The sequence below is a fragment of the Chlamydotis macqueenii genome, chromosome 3 (genome assembly GCF_036417535.1).
Source record: "Chlamydotis macqueenii isolate bChlMac1 chromosome 3, bChlMac1.mat, whole genome shotgun sequence".
Taxonomy (NCBI): Eukaryota; Metazoa; Chordata; class Aves; order Otidiformes; family Otididae; genus Chlamydotis; species Chlamydotis macqueenii.
Window position 1 is genome coordinate 69,569,846 of NC_141558.1, and position 25,482 is coordinate 69,595,327.

At 42.2% G+C, this 25,482-nt stretch overlaps 1 protein-coding gene across 1 annotated transcript; it reads left to right on the forward strand.

The window, feature by feature from the left end:
* Positions 1 to 247: 247 nt before the first annotated feature.
* LOC104483055 (lutropin-choriogonadotropic hormone receptor) lies at positions 248 to 25,011 on the forward strand. The gene is made up of 11 exons (XM_086744147.1): positions 248 to 414; positions 7,696 to 7,767; positions 10,587 to 10,661; positions 12,547 to 12,621; positions 13,184 to 13,258; positions 13,347 to 13,424; positions 16,092 to 16,160; positions 16,829 to 16,903; positions 18,113 to 18,298; positions 21,134 to 21,214; positions 23,763 to 25,011. The coding sequence occupies exons 1-11, from the start codon at positions 248 to 250 to the stop codon at positions 25,009 to 25,011; spliced, it is 2,202 nt and encodes a 733-aa protein (XP_086600273.1).
* The last annotated feature ends 471 nt before the right edge of the window (positions 25,012 to 25,482 follow it).

Genomic DNA, 25,482 nt, shown 5'->3' on the forward strand with positions numbered 1-25,482 from the left:
GGACTCTGGAAAATCAAAGGCAAGCTGCCGCTTGTCACCTGTAGCCTCTGCCCCCAGCTCTCCTAGCAGCAGGCACAGGACGCAGAGGAAGGGCCGCTCCCCCGGAGAGCCCCGGGGCGCGGCTCCCCCGTGGCTGAGGGCGGCGAGCCCGCCCCGGGGCGGGGGCGGGAGGAGCTGGGGGCTCCGGCCGCGTCCCGCGTCCCGCGGGCGGGCAGAGGCGAGAGGCGGCCAGGAGGCGCTGGGGGCCATGCCAGCCGCGCTGCTGCCCCTCCTGCTGCTGCTGCTGCTGCTGCTGCCGCCGGCCCTGCTGCCCGCCGGGGCGGGCGGCCGGTGCCCTCCCCCCTGCGCCTGCAGTCAGCCCGCCCTGCGCTGCCCGCCGCCGCCGCAGGGGGCGCTCTCCGCGCCCGCCCGCGCGTAAGTACCGCGGGGCGCGTTACCGGCGGTGCGGGGCGGGGGGAGAGTTGTTACTGCCTGTTATCGCCTCGTCCTGCTCGAAACAGCGGGCGAGGGCGTGGGGAGCCCCGCGGGGGCTTGGGGAGCGGGTTGCGCTGCTGCTCCGCGGGTGGGACTCCGCGGGGGTATGCGCAGGGTAGAGCAGCGGAGCCTCTCCGGTGGCCCCTGCCCGTTGCGGGAGCGTCGCTCGTCCCGCGGAGGTGGGAAGGTGGCGGGAGGTAAGGGGGGCGTGCATGGGGCTGGCCTTTGACTTGGGTTTTGAAGGCTGCCCGGCGCTGAAAGCCTGGCCGAGCCCGCAGGCAGAGTTTTCTCCCGAGGAAGAAGGTGCGCATCCTTTCGGGACGCTGCCTCAATGGGGAAAGTGTTGCACCTCGAAACCGCACGCCGTGTGCCACCAGCCACAATGACAGAGAGAAGTGGTGCAGCTGTCTGAACTTTTTGCATTCTCCCACTGTGGCAGGAGGCAAATGCTGCCTTCTCTGTTCCAAAACCAGCACCTCGTAGTGGGCTAGGGAACTCTAAAGAAACCCAAGTGAAAGGTGAATACTTGGTCTTAAACCTTCTGTCAGTTCTGGGGTTTGTTTGCTTTTTCTTTCACAAATCCATTAGGCTTCTCCCAGCCTCTTGTTCCAAGGCTTGTACAATTTGATGCTCCCTATATAAAAGCATCAAAACCCTCCTAGCCATGCTCATTGCCTTTTTTCGAGGTCTGACTCATTGACAAGTTTGTGGCTACTCTTTTTTCCCCTCTCTGATAGTGCAAAAGCCGCTGTGAGTTTTGACACCTGTTTGGGTATCTGTAGGGTGGTCCATCCTATCTTTCTGCCCAATGCTTCTCTGGGAATTAGGATTAAATTATAACAACAGGGAATCACAGCCGTTCCCTAACCCCACGCCCCCACCATACTCCAAGCTCATGATCCAGTAGAGCGGACCAAATACTTGATACACATAGGTAGGTATTCAAGTGCTGGTGTGTTGTTCATGGGCTCAATTACAGCACTCATCTAAACAACCATGGTGTCAAAATATGGGATTAGAAGACCACCAGATAGCATAGTTGCTGTTTCTAGGATCCCTTGCTTATCTGTGCATGAGTTGAGCTGGCGTTTTCTTATTATGCCCCTTTTGGTAACAAAGCCTGTGTTTTCCATTTTCATCCGATTTGTTTGTAAATTTAACATGCTCTTGAAATTCCCCAGGGATGATACTATCCCTGATCTCCTCTTTCCTTTCTCCCTTGCTTGAGAATTGATAGAAGCAAGAAGTACTAATTTGTATTAGTCTAGAGCCCTGTGAATCAGTCCTCCAAAGTCAGTTTTTAGAAAAATCTCTGTCCTGAATTTGTTTCCTCCCCATTTCCTTGCGTTACCTTAGTGTCAGAGAAAGCAGAGCTCATGGATGCTGGAGAGACTCTCCATAGTTATTGCAACAAGCACATTTCTTCCCCGGTATTGGTACTGCACGCAGCACAGGCAGTGGATCAGTCACATTTCTCTGCCCAGAGAAGTTATCAAAAGCTCTACATTTATGTGATTTTTTAATTTCTTTTTTTTTGTTTACTTTTTTATTTTTCCTTTTTCCATCTGTCACCCCAAGGAGAAACCACATCCCAACCTCAGTGATCAGGTTAAGACAGATAATGGGCTTATGGGCGCTGCCAGTTACGCTTCACTCATACCAACAGGGCTAGATGATGGGCAAAATTAAGAGAGGAATTCTTCCCTTCAACCTTTAATAGAACATTTCCTCTTTATGATGTACTCAAAGTACAGCTATTAGGCTGGCTGTAGAAACCAATTTTACAGTCAGAAAAGAGTTTGACCAAGATTCTGCTCAATACTTCTACGGAGAAAATATTTACACTTAGATGTCCAAAAAATCCCTGCCTTTCAGTCTGCATTTGCAGACGTGTCCAGCTCCTTATACTTTCAGCCCCCATGCAACCTAATTTATATTTAACCTGGAACTATACTATTAAATTTCCATTTCTTTGTATTACTTGTTTCTTTTAATAGAAAGCTTACATTCATCATACAATTACAAACCTGTACCAATGAATGCAGTCTCTAACCATACAGGTGTACATGGATTCTTGCTCTTTTTTTTTTGTTCTTATTCAGCCTCTTTTACTTTACTTTCACCTCTTCCTTTGATTTTCATACATAGTGTCTTCTTATCCACTTAGCTGTTGTCCTCCTCTCTCCCTTACTCTTTCCACTCTCTCTTACTCACATGACTTTTCCAGCTTGCTTAGTAATGATTCCCTCTCTTTCCATACTTTACCAATCTTTTTAGCTCTCTTCTCCCCCTGCACAGCTCTGTGCATTGGAGACAAAGCAAGAGAAGGTTATTTTTGTCCTCTTGTAGTCACATCCATACCTGTGTACACCAGAGGAATTGCAATGTAGTGCTTGCAAGATCACTAATAATTTGGGAAAAAAATGCTGCTCCAGGTTGTTCCAACACTGTTCCAGGGGTGCCCACGTCCTTACATTGGTGCCATTATAACACAGAAGCCAGACTCAGAAAAGTCCTTCTCACTAGTATAGTCAATCAAGAAAATAAAGACCAATGTGTAACTCCAGCAATACGTGAATAATTTAAGCCCTGGTGCCGTAATGAACTGTGCTTCCAAATGTACTTTTGATAATTTGTTACAGCCTGAGGATATATGTTGTAGGGAAATTTCAGCCATTTTTCTTTACCCGAGTTATTCATGCCATGTCATATCATTGCTGGAAGAGTTTTCAAAATGATTAGGCTTCCGATAGGTTGCAGAATTATGTGTTTTTTACAGTCCTGAATTGACCATATTTTTCTCAGGCTCCTGTTTTTAATTTGGATGTTACACAAACACCATAGAAACTCTATTATCCAGACACCTTTGTATGCCATTTTGGCTATAGCAGCTGTGCGTCTTCGTGGTCTCAGCAGAAAAATAATCTTTAACACACCATTATATTTTGAAACAAAACATTCTTTTCCTTCTTTTGAAGTCTCCTATGTACTTTGGGATTTTTTAGCAAGGTCTAAATGGACAAGCACCCAACTCCAGCTGTCCAGTAATGGGCATTGGATACCTAATACCTTTCTGCCCCTCCAAAAACCTCATTTCGTAGTGAGGTTCACTTTGCTGCGTCTGAGCATGTGCAGGGCTTCTGCCATAGGGTGAGCGGCACGTGATTAGGCACCAAATTTCCAGGCACCACATCCAAAGCTTTGTGGCAAAAGCGTGAAGAAGTACACAGTTCTGTCATGTCTTCATTGGAGGCATACTTGGCTCTTTGGAATTGGCAGAGGAATTCAGTTTCAGGGCCAAGGTGTCTTTCATAGGAGGTAACGTATCTCACCCATCATCATCAAGTGGAAAGTACTCTTTGGCTGCTTGTAACATATATCGAGTATCATGGTTCGCATTTCAGGTAGATCACGCTTGATGTAAAGGGCTTTAAAAGTCAGTGCCAACACTTCAAGTTGCGTTCAGAAGCTGATAAAAATCCTAGGAAAATGGTGGGGTTTCAGTCTTAGTTTGAATCAGTATTCCCAGTCCTTCTGAGTTAAGTCCAAGGACACCACAGAATAAAATGTTTGCCACCCTTATGCATTCACCTTTTGGGCATTGGAAATATGATTAATCCTTTAAAACAGAGACACTAAAATGTAACAGCCAACCCAGCTACAGCAGCACATTCATACCTAGTGCTATAGGGCCTGTGCTCTTTTTTTAATCTGTTATCCGTTCAACTAATCGGGTTTTTTTTGCAAAAGGTGAATTCTGTAATGCAGAGATTTTCTCCAGTGGTGTGAGTGGACTTGGGCTTTGATTCCTCATCAACATGACTGCCAGTCATCCTGCAGTCTTTAGGCATCTGGACCTCTCCAATACTTCTCTTGGAGCTTGAGTCTATGTGGTAGCGCAGGAGCAGAAGCTTATCCTTTGGCAGATAAAAATTGTTGTCAAGTTGAGTCAAGTTGCCTCTGCTGTATCCCTGAAGCAAAAAAGAAAAAAAAAGAACTACAGTGGTTTTATGCCACTGTAGCCTTGCGTTAAACCGCCCCATGGACATTTTCTAAAGAGCTCTTACTGCTCCATCTATACACTCACAGCAGAGGAAGCAGAAGGTGGTCCCTACTAGTCACGGTATTCCTAGTAACAGGAAGATAACCATCCCTGTGAAAAATCCACTCTAAATTTATGACTGCAAAACAAAAATACAGGAAACAAATGCTAGCTGAAGAGAGAAGGACAGTATTTTAGCTAGCAGGCAAGGACAGAATTTGGTCAATCTAGGTGCTGTTCCTGTCTCTCCTGATGTGCTTATATAGTCTTACACGTATTTTGCCTGGCCATTTCACACGTTACTGCCTAGAATGATGTACCTTGAAAACCAAGCTTGATTTATAGAAACACTAAGGGCTGGTGAATGCCAAGAAGGCTGGCTGGCTCCCCACTCCTTTCTGTCCATCCTTTCTCCGAGGATGAAAAGTCCCGCAATTATCTGGAGCCAAGGTATTGTCAGCTGCTGAATGGCAGGAGTGAGTACAAGCATACAAGTTGTGATGTATTAACGACGACAGAAACATTACAGTTTTTCTTAAAAGTGAAAAGTTCATCCTTTACTAACAACACTCTTTCAAACCAGTGCTGGTAACTGGTATTAAAGATGGATGCATCCCTCCTTTCATGAGTGTAGAAGTCAGGCTGGTAGCATGGGCCAGTCAGATGGATAAAAGCTTTGTAGCTTTGTAAAACCCAGTTTGTTCCTTCTTTTTTGTCAAAAGCTTTCTCAGCTCTGAGAGATGAATAACTGGTTGCACCTGGGTATCACAATCTAAGTGCTATCAGACAGAAATCAATATTTAATTCCTGCCAGTACCTGCTTGAGTTTCATTGTGTGCTATCAAAGACATCAGTCATGTACAATAGCAGAGACTTCAACACATGAGAGAAGGCCTCACTTTACTGGGCGCTCCGGAAAAAATTAAGCCTGCAACAACCAGTTCAAAACTCTATTAACCTAAATGCTTATACATATACACAGGCTGGATTGTGCTCAGCAAGCTAAAAGATCTTCTTCGCAATGTTTTGAGTATAGAAAGAGACATCTAAATGAACATGTTTCCCTTTAACAGAGGCAGGGTTTGAGATACTAACCACAAAGGTAAAATGGACAAGAACATGGATGGGAACATTCACCTCTGGTGAATTTAAGATGTCTTTATCAGTGTGGAAGCATCTATGTGTGCTACACTGGTATTTTGAGGGTTAAGAGAGAAGGCTGATTATGAATTGCCTTTTTCCTTTGTTTTTGCTGTTTTGTGAGATGCTTAATGGGACGAGGTAGTGTCAATGGAGATGAGTTCACAATGCCAGCTATCACGGTGAACTCAGGAGAATTAAAAAACAAAAAACAATGAAGTTGAAATACAGAATGGATTAAGTGCCATCATGGAGTTTAACTACAGTACATATTAAAAGTGCTGGGTCGTCCCACTTAAATTTAATTGCATAGCTGAGGTGGCTAAGCTGGAAGCACCATTGCCAAAGGCTTTCTGGAGGCAGGGAGGAGCAGGTCACTCCGAACTGCGCAATATGGGAATTTACAGCCACCACGCTGCTCACTGGCACATCACAGGGAGGTAGGAGGCTCCTGGGCTGAAGATTTTGAGGCAATTAAGAGCCAAGACCTGGTGGTGGGTTGGGGTTTTTTTTGGTACTTTTGTGTTTCTTTTCTAAATGGTAATATTTTTTGCAGTTCCGATGTTCCCATTGGCAGGGTTATAGAGTGGGAATTCCTCAGCTTCTACTTTCTACTTCTTCCTGAAGTTGTTTTCAGAGTATTGAACCCTACTGTAGGTTTATCTCTACCTGTCTGTCCCCTCAGGGGCAAATAGATTTCTCAAGGCACATGACTTTTAGTTTCATTTCTGATTAAACCAAACCTCACACACAACACAACATGCCAGCATCCATCTAGAGACAGGTATGACCCAATCACAATGGTGTCAAAAACATATATATCCTTACAACATCCCTATTAGGTAGGGAAGCGCTGTTATTCCCAGTTTACTGACAGGGAGACAAGGTGTAAGGAAATGAAATTATTTGCCAAAGATCAAACAGACTGTTTGGAACATACCTAGAAATTGACTGCCAGGCTCCCTAGTGCATCCAGTGACCCCAAGACACAAATACATTTGACAGCTTGCCACTATATTGTGTGGGCATGATGTGTTCATATATATATGTATAAGTTGATAAACATTTTTAATTGTCTTCATATAAAGGATTATGACAACAAAGGAAAAAAAAAAGCAGGTTTTATAAATAGCATGGAAACATTTCAGTGAAAAAACCTTGAGAGAGGGTTTTTAAGGATGGGAAACAAATGTCTCTGACTAGATACTTGTAATTAAAGAGGAAAATAGAGCAATTATCTGTTTGCACAGAGATAACATCTTGAAATATCTTAAATATTTTCCTGTGGCCATTATCAAGGAGAGTGTGGTCATGGCTAAATAAATTGTCTGGTAAAAATACTGAGATTCAGATGTGGAGTGGAATGGTAAAATGCAGATCTGTCTTCCACGTCATTGTTAACTTCTCAGTCAAATTAAAAAATTGAAAAGGAAAATGTACACTTGCTTTTAATCAACTAACCACACTGGTGCAATTTCTTATTAAAAAACAAACAACAACAACAAAAAAACACAAAAAAAACCCCAAAATCCACCGTATCAGGCCTGAGTTTTACCTCTTCTACACTTGTACACAGCCAGGGCATTGCCAGTGAATTCCGGGTGCCATGCTGCAGCACTACAGGGATACTCCTGAGAGAAGAATATGGTCCAGAGAATGCAAAGATATTGTTTTATAGAGAAAAAGATTTACATGAAAGCCACTTTTTGTGGGGAACTTACTTTAAATAGCCTATAGCTTCCTTTGACTGTGAATGTAGCAGACCATCAGACTGTTAATTTACTTATTAGGTTATGATTATTGATTTGATGGTGATTAGTCTCAGGTTTATGCTGTTGTGGAACTGACCCAATATCCTTTGAACTCAGTCTAACTGAGATCGATGGTAAATGGATCAGGCCCCAGAGGTACAGAGAACTGCAGGTGAAATAAAGTAGCTTTATGGGTTTTTTTTTGTTTTCTGCCCACTGTATCAGTAGAGTCTGTAAACAAGAAAACCCCGTGCCTTACAATCCTTTCCTCTCTCTTCTTTTTTTCAGATCATTTACTCACCTGCCTGTAAAAGTAATCCCATCACACGCGTTTGAAGGACTTAGAGATGCCTACATCATGTAAGTTGACAAAATTTTCCTTAATTTCTTGCTAGAAATTCTAACATCAACCTCCATCTCAAATAACATCTTTTTACAATAATGTGAAAATGTGTTGCTAAAACATACTATTGGCGAAAAAAAAAACAACACTGGGGAAGGATAAAAATAGCATTTCTTTTCTTAAAAGCAATATATAAAAGATTCTTTGAAAAGGTTTGATTTTCAACATTTGTTCACATAATGAAATATTAATCATGTTGGGGAGAACTGGATGCAGCTTAGTAACTGATGGCAGGTGCTTTTGATTGGCAGAGGAGATAGGTTTCTATCATAAAACATTATCACTCCCATGATAGCTATGGCATTCTGTGATTATACATTTATGTAGTACCCAAATAAGAGATTTCTTTGGCGTTTTGCACCAGGAGATAAGCTTGGCAGGGGATCAGTAGGACTGAACCCTTTCTTGGATCTTTTGATGTACAAGTGCTGTAATGTTGCACACCGGCTCTGTGTTGCTTCCCCTACCTTGGCTTTGTACCTATTTTATATCAAGGTCTCAGACCACAGAGCCCATCTGACCACTCTTGCCCTTATTTTTTTTGTTATTCCAGCTGAAAGAGAGCAGGCTTGGGTCTCCCTTATTTATTATTTTTCATTCTACCTGCATTGAGTGGTCTCTAAAGGACAAAGTTGATGACACAACAGTGCAATGCAGAACAGGGGAGTGATCTCCCCCAGAACCTAAGCGCAGCACAAGTGATGCCACTTTTTTTTCAAGGTGCACTTTTTATACTTCTCTTCACCTATGAAACGTGCATAGTGCATCATATATTCAAATAGATGTTAGATGTTATGTAATTTAGTTTCAAGGAAACAAAAAGAGAAAGGTGGAAACCCTTTCGTGGTCCGTTCTTGAAGGCAAAGACTGAAAGGGTGAGGGTAATGAAAATGCATGAATAGACTCAACTGGACTAAAAGTTTAGCTTTTAGTGCTCATTGGTTAAACAATTTTGGCCAAAGTATAAACTTACGTGTTTTTGTAGCTCTAGCAAGTAGAAAATAAACTGAACTCTGCTGCATGTATTCCACTGCAACAAAGCATTATAGTAGCATCCAACAGCATTGTATTCTTGCATTCACTTGCATCTGAATGCTTCATGAGAACTTACCATTTTCAGATGGGAGACCAACTTAAATCTACAAAGCTTCTCCTACCTATATGACTCGAGGCTAAGCTTTCCCAAGCTGCATGCATATCCTGTTCTTCACGGAGAATCTTTTGCTCATTGGCATTTTCCCTTCTGTAAAGAGAATTTAATTGATTTCTTTGTGTTTTTTTAATGTATCTCTCCAAATTAATAGCACAGAAATTGATGTATTCATCTGAAGTAAATCTATAGAACACTTAGCTTTACTTTGAAAAATACATATTTTTAAATCATAAATCTCTAAATCATCTATTTGGCAACTCATCACCACCTGCAAATCAGATGATAAGTTATTCTCAGTGCCATAAGTCATTCCAGCATAGGTAAATGGTAAGCCAGTGGCAGACAGGAGGGATTCCGTGAAAGGACCGTGTTTCAGACCCCAAACCTGAAAGAGTCTTCAAGTTCTGTGAGCAGGCACTGAGTCCATGAGTCTCTGAGGATCAGGTACCCAGCAGGCCACTTGTTCTACATCCATCTTTCATTTATGAGTAACTAGTGTAATAACAATCTCACTGAATTCTGATTATGGAAAAAATCATTAATATTTCTGTAAGAAATACATACATGTTTAAATATGATTTCTAGTGTGCATCCCCCTTTTCCACTACAAATGAAAAAAATAATTCATTCTGTATCAACACCAATAAGAATTGTTTTCTCGTAATGACAGTTGAAATAAGATAACTCTCAGGACTGTGACAATACTGACTCTGATTTTGTAGATGCATTCCAGATGTTTAGAAAATATTTTTTTATTGACAGTCTGTAATCTTATATTTAGTTTGTATGCCCTTCCAGTCAATTCTGTCGAGAAAAGCACTGTTTTGAAGACCTTTACCCTATATACGCATCAATATATACTCTTTACTTTCAGGAGTCAATGTTGTGTAGCCCCATAAATCTTAATCTAGCAGGCATTTAACAAGCATCAAGTAAGCGGATTTTTTTTTTTCCTCTAAATTCAGCATTGGTTATTCTTAACTACCAGTGTGGAATAGGAGCATCAGTACATCAAAATCCAACAGTGCCTACAAAAACAGTCATGTTGGATGGTGTAATGATGAAAAAGAGTCTCTTGCTTTCAGTTTGCATGCAGATAATGAAAATGGCATTTAAATCCAAAAATTATTCATGAAGTGCACTGATTGCATATGTGTGTATTTCTACATCTGTGGATTAGATGACCATCATCCTGACTTAATAATAGCGTATGAAGCACCATGAACATTATCTACATCCTTGCCCATGCAAATAAATTCACTAAGCGGGACCAACGATAGGAGCAAAAGGCTCACAGGCTTGGGCTCACTCCGTTTGCATTAGTTCTGACCCTTAGTTGCTGCCTTACCGACAATTTACTGAGAAAATGGAGATTGGCTGTTACAGAGATACTTACTGCAGAAGGCTGGCGTACCCCTCTACCAAGACAGCAAAAGGCTGGTCACTGTCAAACCCTGCTGGCACGGGCTCTCAGCATGTCTCAGCATGGACACTGCTGCCAAACAAGAACTGGGGAGGGGAGTTGAACAACTCTGTATAAAAGAAGGAAATACAAAGTGGAAAGCTGATTTCTGGTATCTTTTCTGTTAATGTATTGCTTTGTGTTTGCCTTTTTCATTACAGTGAAATCTCTCAGAGTGACTCCCTGGAGAGAATAGAAGCAGGCGCATTTGACAGCCTTCCCACTTTGTCTGAAATGTAAGCATCAGTTAAAGAAAGGCATCCATGTCGTGATTTAGAATCATCAAGGAGTAAACAGTCTGCAGAGAAGTATTCTTGGACCAAATTTTTCACTATTACTTTGGCTGGCTTTGGATTAGGTCTACTGATGAGAAACATTTCTCTCCAAAGTACTTTATAAAATAGCGAGCACTTTGTAAGGTCTAGCCTTGGACATCTAAATCATGCAAAGACATCCACACACAGGAAGTCCCACTGCTTTCAGTGAGCTCAGTGACAGGAGTGGAGCTCTGTGTCTACTTCTGCTGGCACTGTCGAGCCTTCTAAGGGGGGAAACAATTCAAGGTGACAACAGATAAGAAAAATCTTCCTTTTTGAAGATGCGGTTTTCAAAGCCCTACAGTATTTAAATACAGATGCTTAGTATGTGTAGCTTTTCTTTTGAGCACTACAACATTACTCAAACAGAACATGTGCTATTTTTAAACTTGACCTGCATAGCACAGGCATCTGAGAGAGAGAGAGAGAGACGGTTAAAGGGATGACTAGGAGAATGCTCCAAAATATTTAGTGAAATTAGAAACTATGAATCTGATTCAATATCTCATTACTGCCTTTTTCACAGAGCATAATCAGTGAGTGGCTTAAAAATGGTGTAACTGAGTAAGGACAAATCTGTCTTTTTTTTTTTTTTTTTTTCATATGTGAACTCCATTGAAGCCAATTATTCACTCAAATAAGCACGAGAGATAGATTGGTCCACCTCTGATTGGGACCAACTTCCACTAGAATCAGTGGTGGGTTTAGGGAAGGAATAAAATATTTGGCCCCTACCTAGAGTTTATGGATAGCTTGTCATTTGCTGAAACCAAAAGCTAAGCAAGACCATTGAAGAGCTGCAGGAGGCTGGCAAGAAAACCTGTTTGAATCCTGAGTGCTCTACATGCCTCACATTGCAAGGGCTTGATGTCCCAAGCTGCACTCAAGGCCACTTTCAGTGGATGATCAGGGTAGGTGGGTTCAATAGCATTCTTGGATTTGAACTCTTGTTGCAGTTTCATATGCTAAAACCTTTGAATTTTGTAAATCGTGCGTAGAGAGGGAGCTGGACTATGGCTGCTGGGCTTTTATGCAAACATATAGGTTTATCAGATAGTATACTTGCAGAAAGCGCTCCTTGATTGAGAGAGCCTGTCCCATTTCTGAGCAACCGCTAGGAAACAGTATTTCTCACACACTTCTCTCCATCTCCCAGTTTCTGCAGATCTAAGCAGGCATCTGTTGCTATTAGCCACTGCTCTGATGCAGTCCTTGGGGCTCTAAGAGTTTAAACATCTGAGGAACTGCCTTTCCTGGCTAGGCAGAGCATCAGTAATACGATGGAAACAAAGGATGATGCAAAGGGATCTGCTCGCAGGGCAAGGACCAGGCATCCACACACACACCCAGAGCTCAGGCTCCTTGCACAGCCCCACCTCCAAAAGCACCGTTGGAGGCACAGTCATCGTCACGGTAGCATGCTTGTCCCTCTGAGCCCCTGTGGTAAAGCAGGAGCTCACTGCATCAGGCACACCACAAGCCCAGACCACACATCCCAAAGAACCAGCAGATGAAGGCAAAATGCTAACTCCCACCAGTGACCAGGATATCCAGGCCAGATCATGTCAGCTCAGTGAACCATGAGAATTCAGGAATTGTTAGCTGTTATCTTTTTACGGGCCGTTATTATTACCAATAGTGCTTCAAAATGCACTCGTGGTATATTTGTAGAAAGTTTGTTCACAGCAGGAGAACCTTCTGCCATGTTCTGCACTTGACTCTTTTCTGACAAGGCCAATTGCTACTAAAATTCAGGACTCTCCCAAATGCATTATAATACTGAAATATTTTTCCCTCATTACAGACTAATCCTGAACACGAAAAATCTGTTGCACATCGAGGACGGAGCATTCAGAAACCTTCCAAGGCTAAAATACTTGTAAGAAAAAGTTCTGTTTCTTTTCTGTTTGCTTTTTTTTTTTCCCCTTCTCAAGGCATGGACAAGTTACAGAAAGGAATAGAAGGAAAAAAGTTTTTCATGCGTTATGGTACACTGAAAGTACATACATCATTTACGATAGCTTTAATGTCCAGTTTAACCAACAGTGAGGTCTTTTAATATGCAAGAAAATAAAGTAACCCAGGGCAGGGCAGTAATGGAAAAAACAGTAGTGAAGTCTGCAAATTAGTTTGGCTAAGTGCTTATTTCTAGAATAAAGCTTTCAGATAAACAAGGTACTATGCAAAAGGGGTAACTAAAATCTCCTCCTTGTACTTAATGTAGAGAGAACATATGCTGCTTCTCCAGGACACTGCTTGAGGATGCTACAAAACTTAATTTTTACAGGTCTTACAAACACAATTGGAGCCTAATTAAAAATTATTATATTTGTCACTTACCTTTTAAAGCATTGTTAAACTCATACCTACTGAGTTGGCTTTTTGTTGCATCCACTCTGGCAATCTTTTCTCCTGTAAATAGAAATTATGTTTTTCTTTAGGAGCATTTGTAACACTGGAATAAGACAATTTCCAGATCTGACACAGATATTCTCATTAGAAGCTCATTTTATTTTGTAAGTAGAGACCCAACCTAACCCAGCTTTTCCATCTTGTTCCTGGATCACTGACAAAAATAACTTTTTTTTTTCCCCCCTCCTAAAGGGAGCTCTGCGATAACTTGCGTATGACAACTATACCACAAAATGCTTTCCAAGGGATGAACAATGAATCGCTGACACTGTGAGTAAAATAATCCTAGCTCGAGTTCCTTCTGTGAGGATAACACTTCTGCTTGAGGAGAGTAGCTTGACTTTATAAAAATTGTGAAATTAAACCATATACAATATGTATCTGTATTGTGAGTTAAATCTGAAATGCTTAGGAAATCGAGGGATGTTCTTCAAGCTGAAAAGCAGGGTTTTATCCAAAAGCTTAACCTCACTTAGGAAAGAAAACAGGAAGAGGAATCCAAATCCTCATCTTCCGTGCAACGTTGTTTTTTAAAATACCATCAACAGGGCCTAGACTCCGAAAGCTGCACTGAAGGCCAAAGTCTCCCTCTTGCCCTCAGGGGTGCATTTTCTTGAAACAGTGTTTTCAGGGACTGACCAGGCTGATACCACTGATCTAACGCTGCTGCGCAGAGTCCCTCTGAAGAGGAGGAAGGCAGAGAAGAAATTGGTATGAAGTACCGATGCTTGTTCTTACCCTGATTTCTCTTGACTCAGCTTACATTGATTCCCATAAGTCTCCCACCCAAAACTTTCCTTTTAGCAAACTTTGGATTCATTTCTGAAGCCATCTGTGAGATGGGGGAGTTCGATGCTAAGTGAGATGCCCCACCCGAGGAATGCAAAAAGCAGCAGAAAGGCAAGGTGAGGTGTCATCTGCCAGCACAGCAAGAACTGTGTAGAGATTCTGCAGGATTCTTGTGCTCCCAAAAACTTCCACAAAAGTGCTGACATAGGAAAAAATCACAGACAGAGCCTCTCCGCAGGATGTGGCTGAAATTGAAGTCTCTGGAGGAAGGATCAGCTGAGCAACAGAGGGCAGCAGCAGGCCACCTACTTTGTGTTGTAGCCACAGACACCAATGTGGAGGCCAGTAAAGCCAACTTTTGCAGACCAGACTGATATTTAAAAGGCAGTACACATCTAGATGGGGAACCTTGCCTTGAGACAAGTGTGTACCAAAACCCTCACACAAAACTCAATCACTGTTTGCACCTGCAGATGAGCTGTGCACACGAGCAAGTACTGCAGTTGACTCGATTGTGCCCTTCACCAGGCTAATCTGCCAGCATGACAGTAATTTCAACACAAATCTTATGTATTGACCAATACCTTCTGAAACCGTGAGAGGAACTGAGCATAAACATGACTGAAGACTACTCCACACAATGTTAAGAAGGAGCAATTGCTTAGTTTAGGGCATCATTTCATCTTATGAGCCTCTTTCGTATCAGCAAGTTCTCAAAATAACTTCAGCAAGATTATGATTCTGTTAATGGTGCAAGAAAATGAACATACGAGAGATGGTGAAAGGTGCTTAAGATTTTTACTGTAATCCTAAAGTGTATTAAATGGGAGGGTGTCTAACTCAGTCAGGAGACAGACACAGATCATTTTTCTCCCATCCTTTTGTGGTAGGGAGCTCACGACAAGAAGAAAAGAATTACCTTATCAGCAGCTTCCTAATTGTAGAGCTACATGTTACCTCCACCCCATGCTGTTAACTGTAATTAGCTGAAATAATTCCAGTTGTTGCAGCATGGTCTGGTGAAATACAAGTAATCTATGAAGGTGTAAAGTCAGCCTAAAGTAATACCTTGCACTACAAATAGCTAATTTGGTCTTTCCAACAGTTAATGTTTCATGTGGATGGGGAAATTGATCCTACATATCATTGTGTTTTTTAAGGAAATCACTAATTTCAGCATTGTGCAGAGATAGGCTCATTCTTCTATGAAATGTAGCCAGGCACTTCCCATACTTTACCTTTTCTGGCCAGCAGGTTCCATAGCCCTAGTTTCTGCTCTCCCAAAAACAAGTGGAAAAGCAACAACAGAAATTTTGTTTAATTTATAAACTGTGTCAATTTTTCCATTAGGGCTTAATATTAAAGAAGAAAATACTATGTACAAATGATTATATTTAAATTATATTGGAAACGTGAACTTAATATCACAAATGGATTTTTCTCAGTGAAACCAGAGCCATAGGTTAGATCTCCTAATAAAGGAAAAGAGCTGGACTTTATGTGCAGCAGAGCCCAACCTTTAGGTATCTGGCCCCCAGGTGGGGAACCAAGAGCCCAGGGTGGCACCAAGTGTCCCTGTGCAGTGCTGGGGACAGCGAGCTTTCCCCAGCACAGTTCAAGCCTGGCAGCAGTACTTCGGAGGAGCTGATAGCTCACTGATCGCTGGATGATGCACGACTCACCCCTGCCTCTCTGCAAAACTTGGGCTGCTGGAAGATTTGTCGGTCCGCAGAGGATCTGCAGTCCAGCAGCACCCTCTGGGCTTTAGAGCTGCTTTCCATCAGACACTCCTCTAGCCCTTGCAGTCTTCCGTTTATAAGTGCTGACACCACAAAATCTGGGTCTTCTGCCTCCAGGTTGTTGTCTGCAGGTGAGGTACAGGTGAGCCCCTCAGAGGAGGGAGGATCTGTATTGAAACAGAAGTTTTCTTCAACAGCTAAAGAGCAAGGTGCTTAGGGAATTTAAGCTGCAATTTTATCTTTATTTTAGAGCTAATGTATGTCTTACAATAGTTACCTATGTTATTTATAAGCCAGACCCTCTAATTATTAAAATGAATGCAGCATTAAGGTTTGAAACCTGTAGTACATAACATAATCTCATGTTTTCCAAATCTTTTTCCCTTCCACGTTTTTTTTTAATCCCCAGCAAATTATATAAAAATGGATTTGAAGATATCCACAGCCATGCCTTCAATGGGACAAAGCTGAACCAATTGTGAGTATGTTCCCCCTCCTCAGTATTTTTTTAAACAGTAAATAATAATTCAAATACAGTTAAAGGCTCTTGCTTCAGCTTAACTGGTTGTTTCATGATATCCATTAGAAAACTGCATGTTGCGGTGTTATTGCGACTCAGTTGTTAATCCTGCAACACTTACTGCTTCTCGTGAAACACCATCCCTTAGAACACTGCAGTTTTTATGAGAAAAGCTTGTAATTTTACGACAACAATTTAATAAATTCTTAAACTTAGCAGCAACAGTGGAAAGCTTGAAACCATAGCCCAAACTGAGGAACCTACATTTTATGTCTGGAAACATCAATGGTTTTTAAATCACTCACATGCTCTGGAACTAGCCTCATGGTTTGGGCAAAACTTCTGCTGAATTTTTGTACGCTGCTACTGTAGTGAAGGAACCAGACTGGTTGTTCCTGGTTAAAGTCAGCAGAAATTGGAAATTATTAGAATTAAATGTAGATGATAATGGTCTGATGGCTTCAGTGGAGAGAAAGGTCGCATGAGAAACACAAGCATTCCCAGGCCAGATACTGCAACAACAACCGCTGTGGTAGGAGAAAGGATTGAAAGAGACAGGAAGAAGAAACCAAAAAAGGGTTATTTTAAAATACAGATGTAAAGAGAGTTAATGTTTCATTCCACAGAATCCTGAAGGACAATAAGAACCTCAGGCGGATACACAACGATGCCCTGAGAGGGGCCACAGGGCCAGATGTCCTGTAAGTATCCACCGCCCCGTTACCTGGGTTCGTAGGTGTCCCACAGGAACCAGGTTGGGCTGCATCATCTCAGCAAACACAGACTTTGAGTCTGAAAGGAGACTTGATCTCTTACATTCTGCTTGTAAAATGGAAACGTGTCAATAAGATGCTGTGAAATTATAGGGCAGCAGGCTAAGTTTGCCCCATGACAAATGCCTGTCAGCCAGTTCTAGCACTGGCGTTGACCTCCACCTCTTAGATATTTTGGCCTTTGCTTTATTTGTGTCCGATGCTCCTGATCTTATTCCTGTGCCTCATATTCTGCCATTGCAAACTAACTTGCCCTTTGGTAGGATGAATATGTTTTTACAATATATTAATTTTAGAATTCGGTTATAAAAGTGAACTAGCTGATCGCATGCTGTAAGCCTGTGTGGAATAAAACACATTATTATCATCATCATCATGCTTTATTAATAAGTACTTACTGCAGGGCTGCACTGGCTCTAACTCCATGTGATAAAATACAATGGGTGGTTCTGTAAATAGCACTCCGTGCCACACGTGCTATTTTATTGCTTTTATTGGTGCTTTATAGTACATGGCATTACTAATATCACTTTCAAAATTGCAGCCTTTTTTCCCCTGTTTAATGGCCTGATTCTGAAAATCCATAGTCATGTCAATGGCCTTCCCTCACCCAAACAGCCCCTCTGAAGTTACTCTAAACCAAACTGCTTAAGTTTGTCTTCGCAAGAATGATGAATTCTTTTATGTCTTTTAATTAACAACCATTTAATTAAAACATGCAAAACAGCCCTTCAGAGCCAAGCAGAGAGCCAGGAGGGTGTCCTACCTGTTAGCTGGCTGGAGAGTCACATTTGCCCACTTTCTCTCCCTTTCTCTGGCCTAAAGAGCCGTTCCTCACTCCGTGCACGGTGGCTTTCAAAAAGAGAGGTCAGGGCACAGTCCCTGGAGCAGTGGGTTTCGGTTTCCCCAGGACAAAGTGAGCTCCTTGCCTCACTGGGGCTCCTAGGCCATGAGGATGTTCTTACCTCACCGCTCTGTAGTTTCACAGACCACGTTTCTGAGCTGGGTATCAGATGCTGAAATGGCTTTGTAGATTTAGACCTTTGTGAAAAAACGAGTCGCTGTTACCTACCAGCATGCTTTGGTGGTATTTTTATAGGTATGAAAAGAAAAGAGAATGCTCTCTTTATTTTGCAGGGATATTTCTTCAACAGCACTGGAGTCCCTGCCTAGTTATGGGCTCGAGGCCATTCAAGTCTTAAATGCAACGTCATCTTACTCGTTAAAGAGATTGCCACCGCTGGATAAATTCAGCAGTCTTCTGGAAGCTGTTCTAACGTATCCCAGCCACTGCTGTGCTTTTCGAAATCTAAGGACAGAAAAGTATGTCTGAATAGCACATTATTGTATTGCAGTACTTCAGAAGCTCCAAAATAGCAATTCTGCTTTATTCAGCTCAGAAGGTTCGATTATTCTTATTCCGGTTACAAGGAAGCTGTGGTACATAACAAGGCCTCACACGAAACAACAGATCCCTGCGAAAGCCAGGAAAATTATTTCTGTTTATTTTAGAACAGAAATGGATCTCACCCTGTGCCCAGGATCTGTCAGCAGGAACAATGGTCTAAGTTTGCGTAAAGCTTTTCTTTTTCTTGGTTTCTCAATAAAAAAAAAAAGCCTACTGGCACATGGAATATAGATCTCCATCAATAGCACGTAGTTCCAAAAAAAAAAAAAAAAACCAAACCCAAAGAAAACCTCCAAACCTTCAGCAATATAGCCTATTTAATGCAGGTGATATGATGACCTAATAGAAAAGCAGGCTTTCAGTTGCCCACTTAAATAAGGACCTGACACAAGCCCACAGAAATAGCGCTTCTCATCCGTTAATTTGGGGCAGTCACTCTGAGACAACTAGAGCTAACTTTTCAGCGTTTTTTTGCTACTAAACTGATTCAGTCCCAGATCAAGTCTCTTGAGTGTATTAAATGCATAAGCAACTCTGGGATTAAAAAAAAAGTTTTACTCATTCTGATGATGTAACTACATTCCTAATATACTAATTTCCAGGTGCTTGACTTTGCAAAGTGACCATGCTCTATAAAAACAGGGGTGCTTTAGTAAGTCACTTTCTTATATTTAGTGGCTGTTTGTGATGGGTTAGCCCGAATTACCACACAGTTTCTCGCTCACCCTCCCCCTCCCCAGTGGGATGGGGGAGAGAACTGGGAAGGAAGGAGAACTCATAGGTTAATATGAAGACAATTTACTAAAATAACTAGGGAAAACTACAATAATAACAGAATATAAGGATATTAAAATATACAAAGTGAACAATATGTGTTTTCTCACCACCCAATGTCCCCATGACCGATACAGCCCGTCCCGAGCAGCGATCACGGAAAGAAAACCGAGCAGCAAGCAAAGGAGCAAAAGGGAGAGCAAGGTAGAGGGAACGATGCCAGCAAAACGAGGAGCAAAGATGGATGCCAGGAAGGCAGATACCCACCCTGGCCAGCCCTCACTTATATACTGAGCATGACGTTTATGGCATGGAATACTCTCTTTGGCCAGTTTGGGTCAATTATTCTGTCTGTCTTTCTCCCAGCTTCCTGCATCTGCCAATTAGTGAGACTTGGAAAGCCAGACAGTGTATCATCAGGGTGTTTATCAACAGTCTTCACACACGAAATCCAAAACACACCAGCTACTGAGAGGAAAATTAACTCCATCCCTGCCAAAACCAGGACACTGTTTTCGTAGTAAATTGGGGAAAAAAAACCAAACATACAAATCAGGAAACTAGACTGCCCTCCTAACTAGGGTATCAGCAGGGTTCAGAGCAGTGCTGATGCATTACCCCTCTGCACAGCCCTTGCTGCTGGAAAAAACTGTACAAGCAACAGGCTGTTATCTTCTATATGGCCAGCTACTACAGGGGAATGGGAGGCACATCTCTGTCTCTTTTCCTTGTCATCTACTGATGACAGAAGACCACAGAGACAGAGACTTCCCAAGACCTTCCCAGGTTACACAGGGAAGAGTCTTTGTGTGGTTATGTATTCTCATGGTCACACAGCTGCAGCCTGTCTCTGTCTCCATCTACCTCCTTCTGTTGCCCTGTACTCTACATACAGTCATCCCATCCAGGTTTTACTCCCCCTGCCCCACATCCCATTCCATAGCACCTATGGACAGCTCTCTCTGATGAGTGAGATACGGTGACAAGGTCTTACATACATCTGGCCGGGCAAGCAGGTTCACTTAAGTCAGCATCACAGATATTAGGGAAATAAAGTCCTCAGATCAAATATTCTTGAGATTCCTGGGGTACAGTTGTGGTGTGCTCATTCCTGGAGTCCTGTAAGAGATGTGGAAGGTAGCATTCAGTTCCCTAGAGTTTATTCTACTGGCCTGAATGTGGGAAGACAAAACCAAAACCAGGCTATACCACAGCTTCAAAAAATTACAAGAAAAACACAACTTCTGTTGCCATCCTGTTATTTATAAGCATGACATAGGGGCTTAGACTGGTATCTTATTTCTCTCATTGTACATAAAACCTTCTGTAAGTTTCCAGGTGTCTTGATTCTCTTAAGAGTACACAAAATAGTTTGGGTTTTTTGTTGACTCTACTGTTGCAGCAATGAGGTCAAAGCCATTTCCATTTACACTGGTTGAGTACCTGGCCCATACTTTCAAAGCCTCAAAACCAGAGATTTTGCCAAATATGTCATCTTTCAACTTGTACTTTTCAAATATTTTTACTCACAGCATATAAAGTCTGCCTCTAGCTCCCAAACGGTTTTTAAGAGAGTAGCAGGCCAGCTTCCTAGCATTTGTTAACATGCACTTCTCTAAAAGCCAGCATAACTGCTATAGTTCATACTGGTGGAGAATTTGGCCCACTTCAATACAATATTTCATAAGGCAAAATATACCTTTTAATTAGAGCTCAAGTTATTTCACTATAAAAAAATACATCATAAACATTAACCGAGCTGGAAGACCATCCTTATACCCCCCAAGAGGTACTGCCTACTGTTGCAGTATTTGAAGTTTTCTCCTTCCTGCTTCCAGAGGTCTACATGAATGTTCACGCTGCTGTGAGGCCAACTCTAGCTTACCTTACGCATCTGTGAAAATCACTTGCAGAGAAGATGAGAATTTGGCCAAAATCCAGATTGAAACTTAACTTCCTTTTCATCCTTCTTTCAGAAAAAATTCCTTGCTTGCCATTTTTGATACCTTCTCCAAAGAGTGTGAAAGCACCATGAGGAAACCAACTAATGAAATACTGTAAGTACCTCTCTGCATATAGATGCTTGAAGCAGCAGATATGGGCCTCCCTCTCCTGCTGTTCATGTGTTTTTTCTAGAACAGCATGTCTTTTGCTGCCGATTCAGTCACCCTTACAAGCTGCACAGTGGTAATTTTACTATCATTAAACCAAGATTTGTGATTTTGATGTTCAAAAGGGAGGAAAGAAAAAACATAATTTCATGAGCTTTACTCACTCCAACTTGTCTTCTGAATTCTTGAAAGACTTTCAAAACAGTGATTAAATATTTAAGGAAGTTAATGGCCTACATGGAGACTTTTCATGCACTGAGATAATTGCAGTTGTTTGTGTGATTCAAAGAAGAGCTGCTACTGTTAATAATTTTTTTTTGCCTATAAAAAGGATAATTCAAAGTCTGTATGTCAGTGGTTTTCCAGACTAAAAAGAGAGTCCGTGAGTCAGAAGTGTGATGATCCCATGCAATTGGTTTACCTCTTTTAAATATGTCTTTCCATGTCATCACAGTTCTGTTTGATAGTGTGTAGTGGGACAATGAGAAAGGCTAACATCAAAACTGTTGTGTTGGCCATGCTGGATGACACAGGCTCTAATCAGTATTTAATGGAGAAGTTTAAGGATTTGCAACTACAAATCCCTCTACAGCTAAATGGGCGACCTTGGGACTTCTCTTTAGCCCTGAGATGGGGTCAGAGCATTCCAAAGTCTAGAAAAACAAAGTTGTGGTCACAAAATTCCAACAGCTAAATACAGCTGAAATGCGACTGGCCCATTTGGATACTGACTTCCTTGGACATTATCTCATCTGCTGGTTGGTGGGGCCTTTGGTTTTATTCGGCCTTGATTCTCTTGTCAGCACTTTTTGTTTGCTGCCTGCCTGCATCATCTTTGAGTGCCTCGCCTAGTCAATCCTGTCCACTCTACTCCTAACTGCAAAACAGAAGCACTTCAGGACTACAAAAAGACAAAGGCCAGGCACTCAAGATCAAGAATATATTGCTTCTGTCAGGATGGCTGTGGGGAGAAGCAAGGTGAGGCAAGGAGGTAAACACACAGCATTAGATCACGTTATAAAGGCAAGTGAAGCAACACCCCAGTGAGGAATATGATCACACAAAGCACCAGTGCCTACACCAGACTAATCCCCCTGCTTCAGATTAGCACCTGTTGCACTCCTACTCTGCATTAAATACCCTGCGCAGTCTGTTGGCTCCTGAAGCTTTTTGCTTTGGTAAATCTGAATCCCATCAATTTTCTGAGCAGACATAATATTAAGCAAATGGAAGTAAGGTCGTGATTCATGGGCTGAAAGGCTGCAAGTTGAAAAGTCTGGAAGCCACAGCAGAAATCAGCTGGAAGTCCCAAGCTCTTATTAGAAAAAAAAAAAAGCAGCTTGCACATGGCAGCATGTTTACGTGGCCTCTCAGAAAAAAATCACAGACATTTACTGTTAATAAATTGAGTCAAACATATTCCCTGCTTTTCCAGTTTAAGCCAGGCAATTCAAAGCAAGACATTGAGTAGTTTTTCATGTAAGGAGAGAAGAGTTAGGATAACAAGACTGGGAAGTTATTTGCCCAACAGGAATAGCTAAAAGGCAGCTCAGCTTCGTTTGCCAGTTAAGACCCTGCTCCAGAAAAACAGTTTAATGCGCATGCTTCAGTAGACATGGAAGTTTAAGCATGTATTTAAGTTACCCCAAAGCTACCAATTTTCTGAAGAGTTGTCCTCAATAAAGATGCTTTCCAGGTCACACACTGCAGATTGTGTTGCCCACGAAACACTCGTAGTTGGGATGACTGGATGGTTGTGAATTAGCTAGCTGTTCTGGCAAGGAATCAGAAGGGACAGTGTTTGTTTTTAAAATGTTTCTTATTTGGCAGGCTTATCCCCACACTATTGATGACCTGGAGATTAGAGAGATCTATTTTTAAACTGTAGGAACATTTATAATTGGGCACTGGATCCAGTCTAAACTTAATATATCCCTAGCCATTGACATTATCTAGTTAACCATGCACACTTCCTCTTCTCACTGTATAATACTGTGAACGTCAAATCCCTCAGCACTTCCCAAGTCATACGTAGTCACAGGACTTCGTTTAATAAGTGTGTTTCCTAAGCAAGGTAAGGGTGCATAGTTAAAATCCTTAGATTATTTTAGTTTGGCTTCTATAACTGTCTGATAAACCTATACGCATCAAAAAAATATTCCATCAATTCAAGTGTTACTGTAGTTTGAACTGCAGTCTACCTGCAGCATGAGAAAGATGGCTTGCTTATGAAGCAATCAAGATAAAGTACTTACAAATAAGTTGTATAGGAAAGCATTCCCATGGATGTGACTGTGACCTCTGCTGCTCTCCAAGGCTGCTACCTGAACAAAAGGCATCTTTACAAGGCTTCATTATATGTAAACACCCTGTAGAAACACATCTAGGAAGTAACTGTTTTAAAATAACTGTAATCTGTTGTATTTTACAAAAGAGTGTGAGCAGCATGTAACAAATAGTTCACTTCTACTTGGGGGCATTTTTCTTTTAATAGTTACAGAGATGAATCTTACAATACTTCGCTGTGGTCAGCAGAAAAGAACACTTACCCATTTGCAACAGATGAAGATGCCTCTCCTTACAGCTACTCAGCCATTTTCGACGACGGCGAAATGACTGGCTTTGACTTTGTGTATGACTTCTGTCAGCCTAAGATACTCACATGCACTCCAGAACCGGATGCATTTAATCCTTGCGAAGACATCCTGGGATACAGCTTTCTCCGGGTCCTGATCTGGTTTATAAACATCCTTGCCATTGCTGGCAATTTCACTGTACTCCTCGTTCTCCTAACTAGCCATTACAAGCTCACCGTTCCTCGCTTCCTCATGTGCAACCTCTCCTTTGCCGATTTTTGCATGGGACTTTACCTGCTGCTCATTGCTTCTGTCGATGCCCAGACAAGCGGTCAGTACTACAACCATGCAATAGACTGGCAAACCGGCAGCGGCTGCAGCACTGCCGGCTTTTTCACCGTGTTTGCAAGTGAGCTCTCCGTGTACACGCTCACGGTGATCACGATAGAACGGTGGCATACGATCACCTACGCCATGCAGCTGGATCGCAAGCTACGACTGAGGCACGCTGTGCCGATCATGCTTGGTGGCTGGATATTCTCCATTTTCATAGCAGCGCTGCCTCTCTTAGGGGTCAGCAGTTACATGAAGGTCAGTATTTGTTTACCCATGGATATCGAAACGGGTCTTTCCCAAGCCTACATACTGCTGATCTTAGTGCTAAATGTTGTCGCCTTCATTGTCATTTGTGCTTGCTACATTAAGATTTACATAGCTGTTCAGAACCCAGAGCTGGTAGCTGCCAATAAAGATACCAAGATTGCCAAGAGAATGGCAATACTGATCTTCACAGATTTTACCTGCATGGCCCCCATCTCCTTTTTTGCCATATCTGCTGCCTTTAAAGTACCTCTCATCACAGTGACAAACTCCAAGATCTTGCTGGTTTTATTTTACCCCGTCAACTCCTGTGCAAACCCATTTCTCTATGCAATTTTCACCAAAGCGTTTCGAAGGGATTTCTTTCTGCTGCTGAGCAAGCTGGGTTGCTGTAAGAGCCGAGCAGAGCTTTACAGGATGAACTATTTCTCTGCTTATACCTCCAACTGCAAGAATGGCAGCTCAGCCACAGCCCCCAGCAAAGCCTCACAAGCACTGCTGCTCTTGTCGGCGTTAGAGAAGCCATATCCTGCAGCACAAGACAAGATGTCTTGCAACGAAGATTAAACCAGACCACCAATAGATGCAGCACTTCGGAAGGCCAGCTGTAATTATTCTAGTGACTCGGAATTATTTTATATTATCTTGAACATTTCACAATAAATAAAAATGCCAACTGATAGTTCTTATGCAACCTGTTATGATGTTCAAAGTGATATTTTCCCTTCTCTTCTTTTGCAACAACAGGAGTGGAAGGTGACTATTAGGCAAAACTCTTCTTTAGGGGGAACCAGGGGAGCCCAGGAGTACTGAAGCCCAGTAACTGCTCTTGAAGCCAGTGGGTACTGCAGTGATTGCAGTCTGGCTCCTTTTTGTCCAGATCTGCTTCCCTAGGGTATTTAAAGCCTGTCTTTATACCTCAAGTCTTCTTTTTCCATTCCTATCAGCTGTGCTGGCATTGGTGGGTTAAAGAAAGAGGGACTTTCTTTAAAGTGATGCCTCCCTTCATTTCATCAACAGAAACTTCCAACTACACAG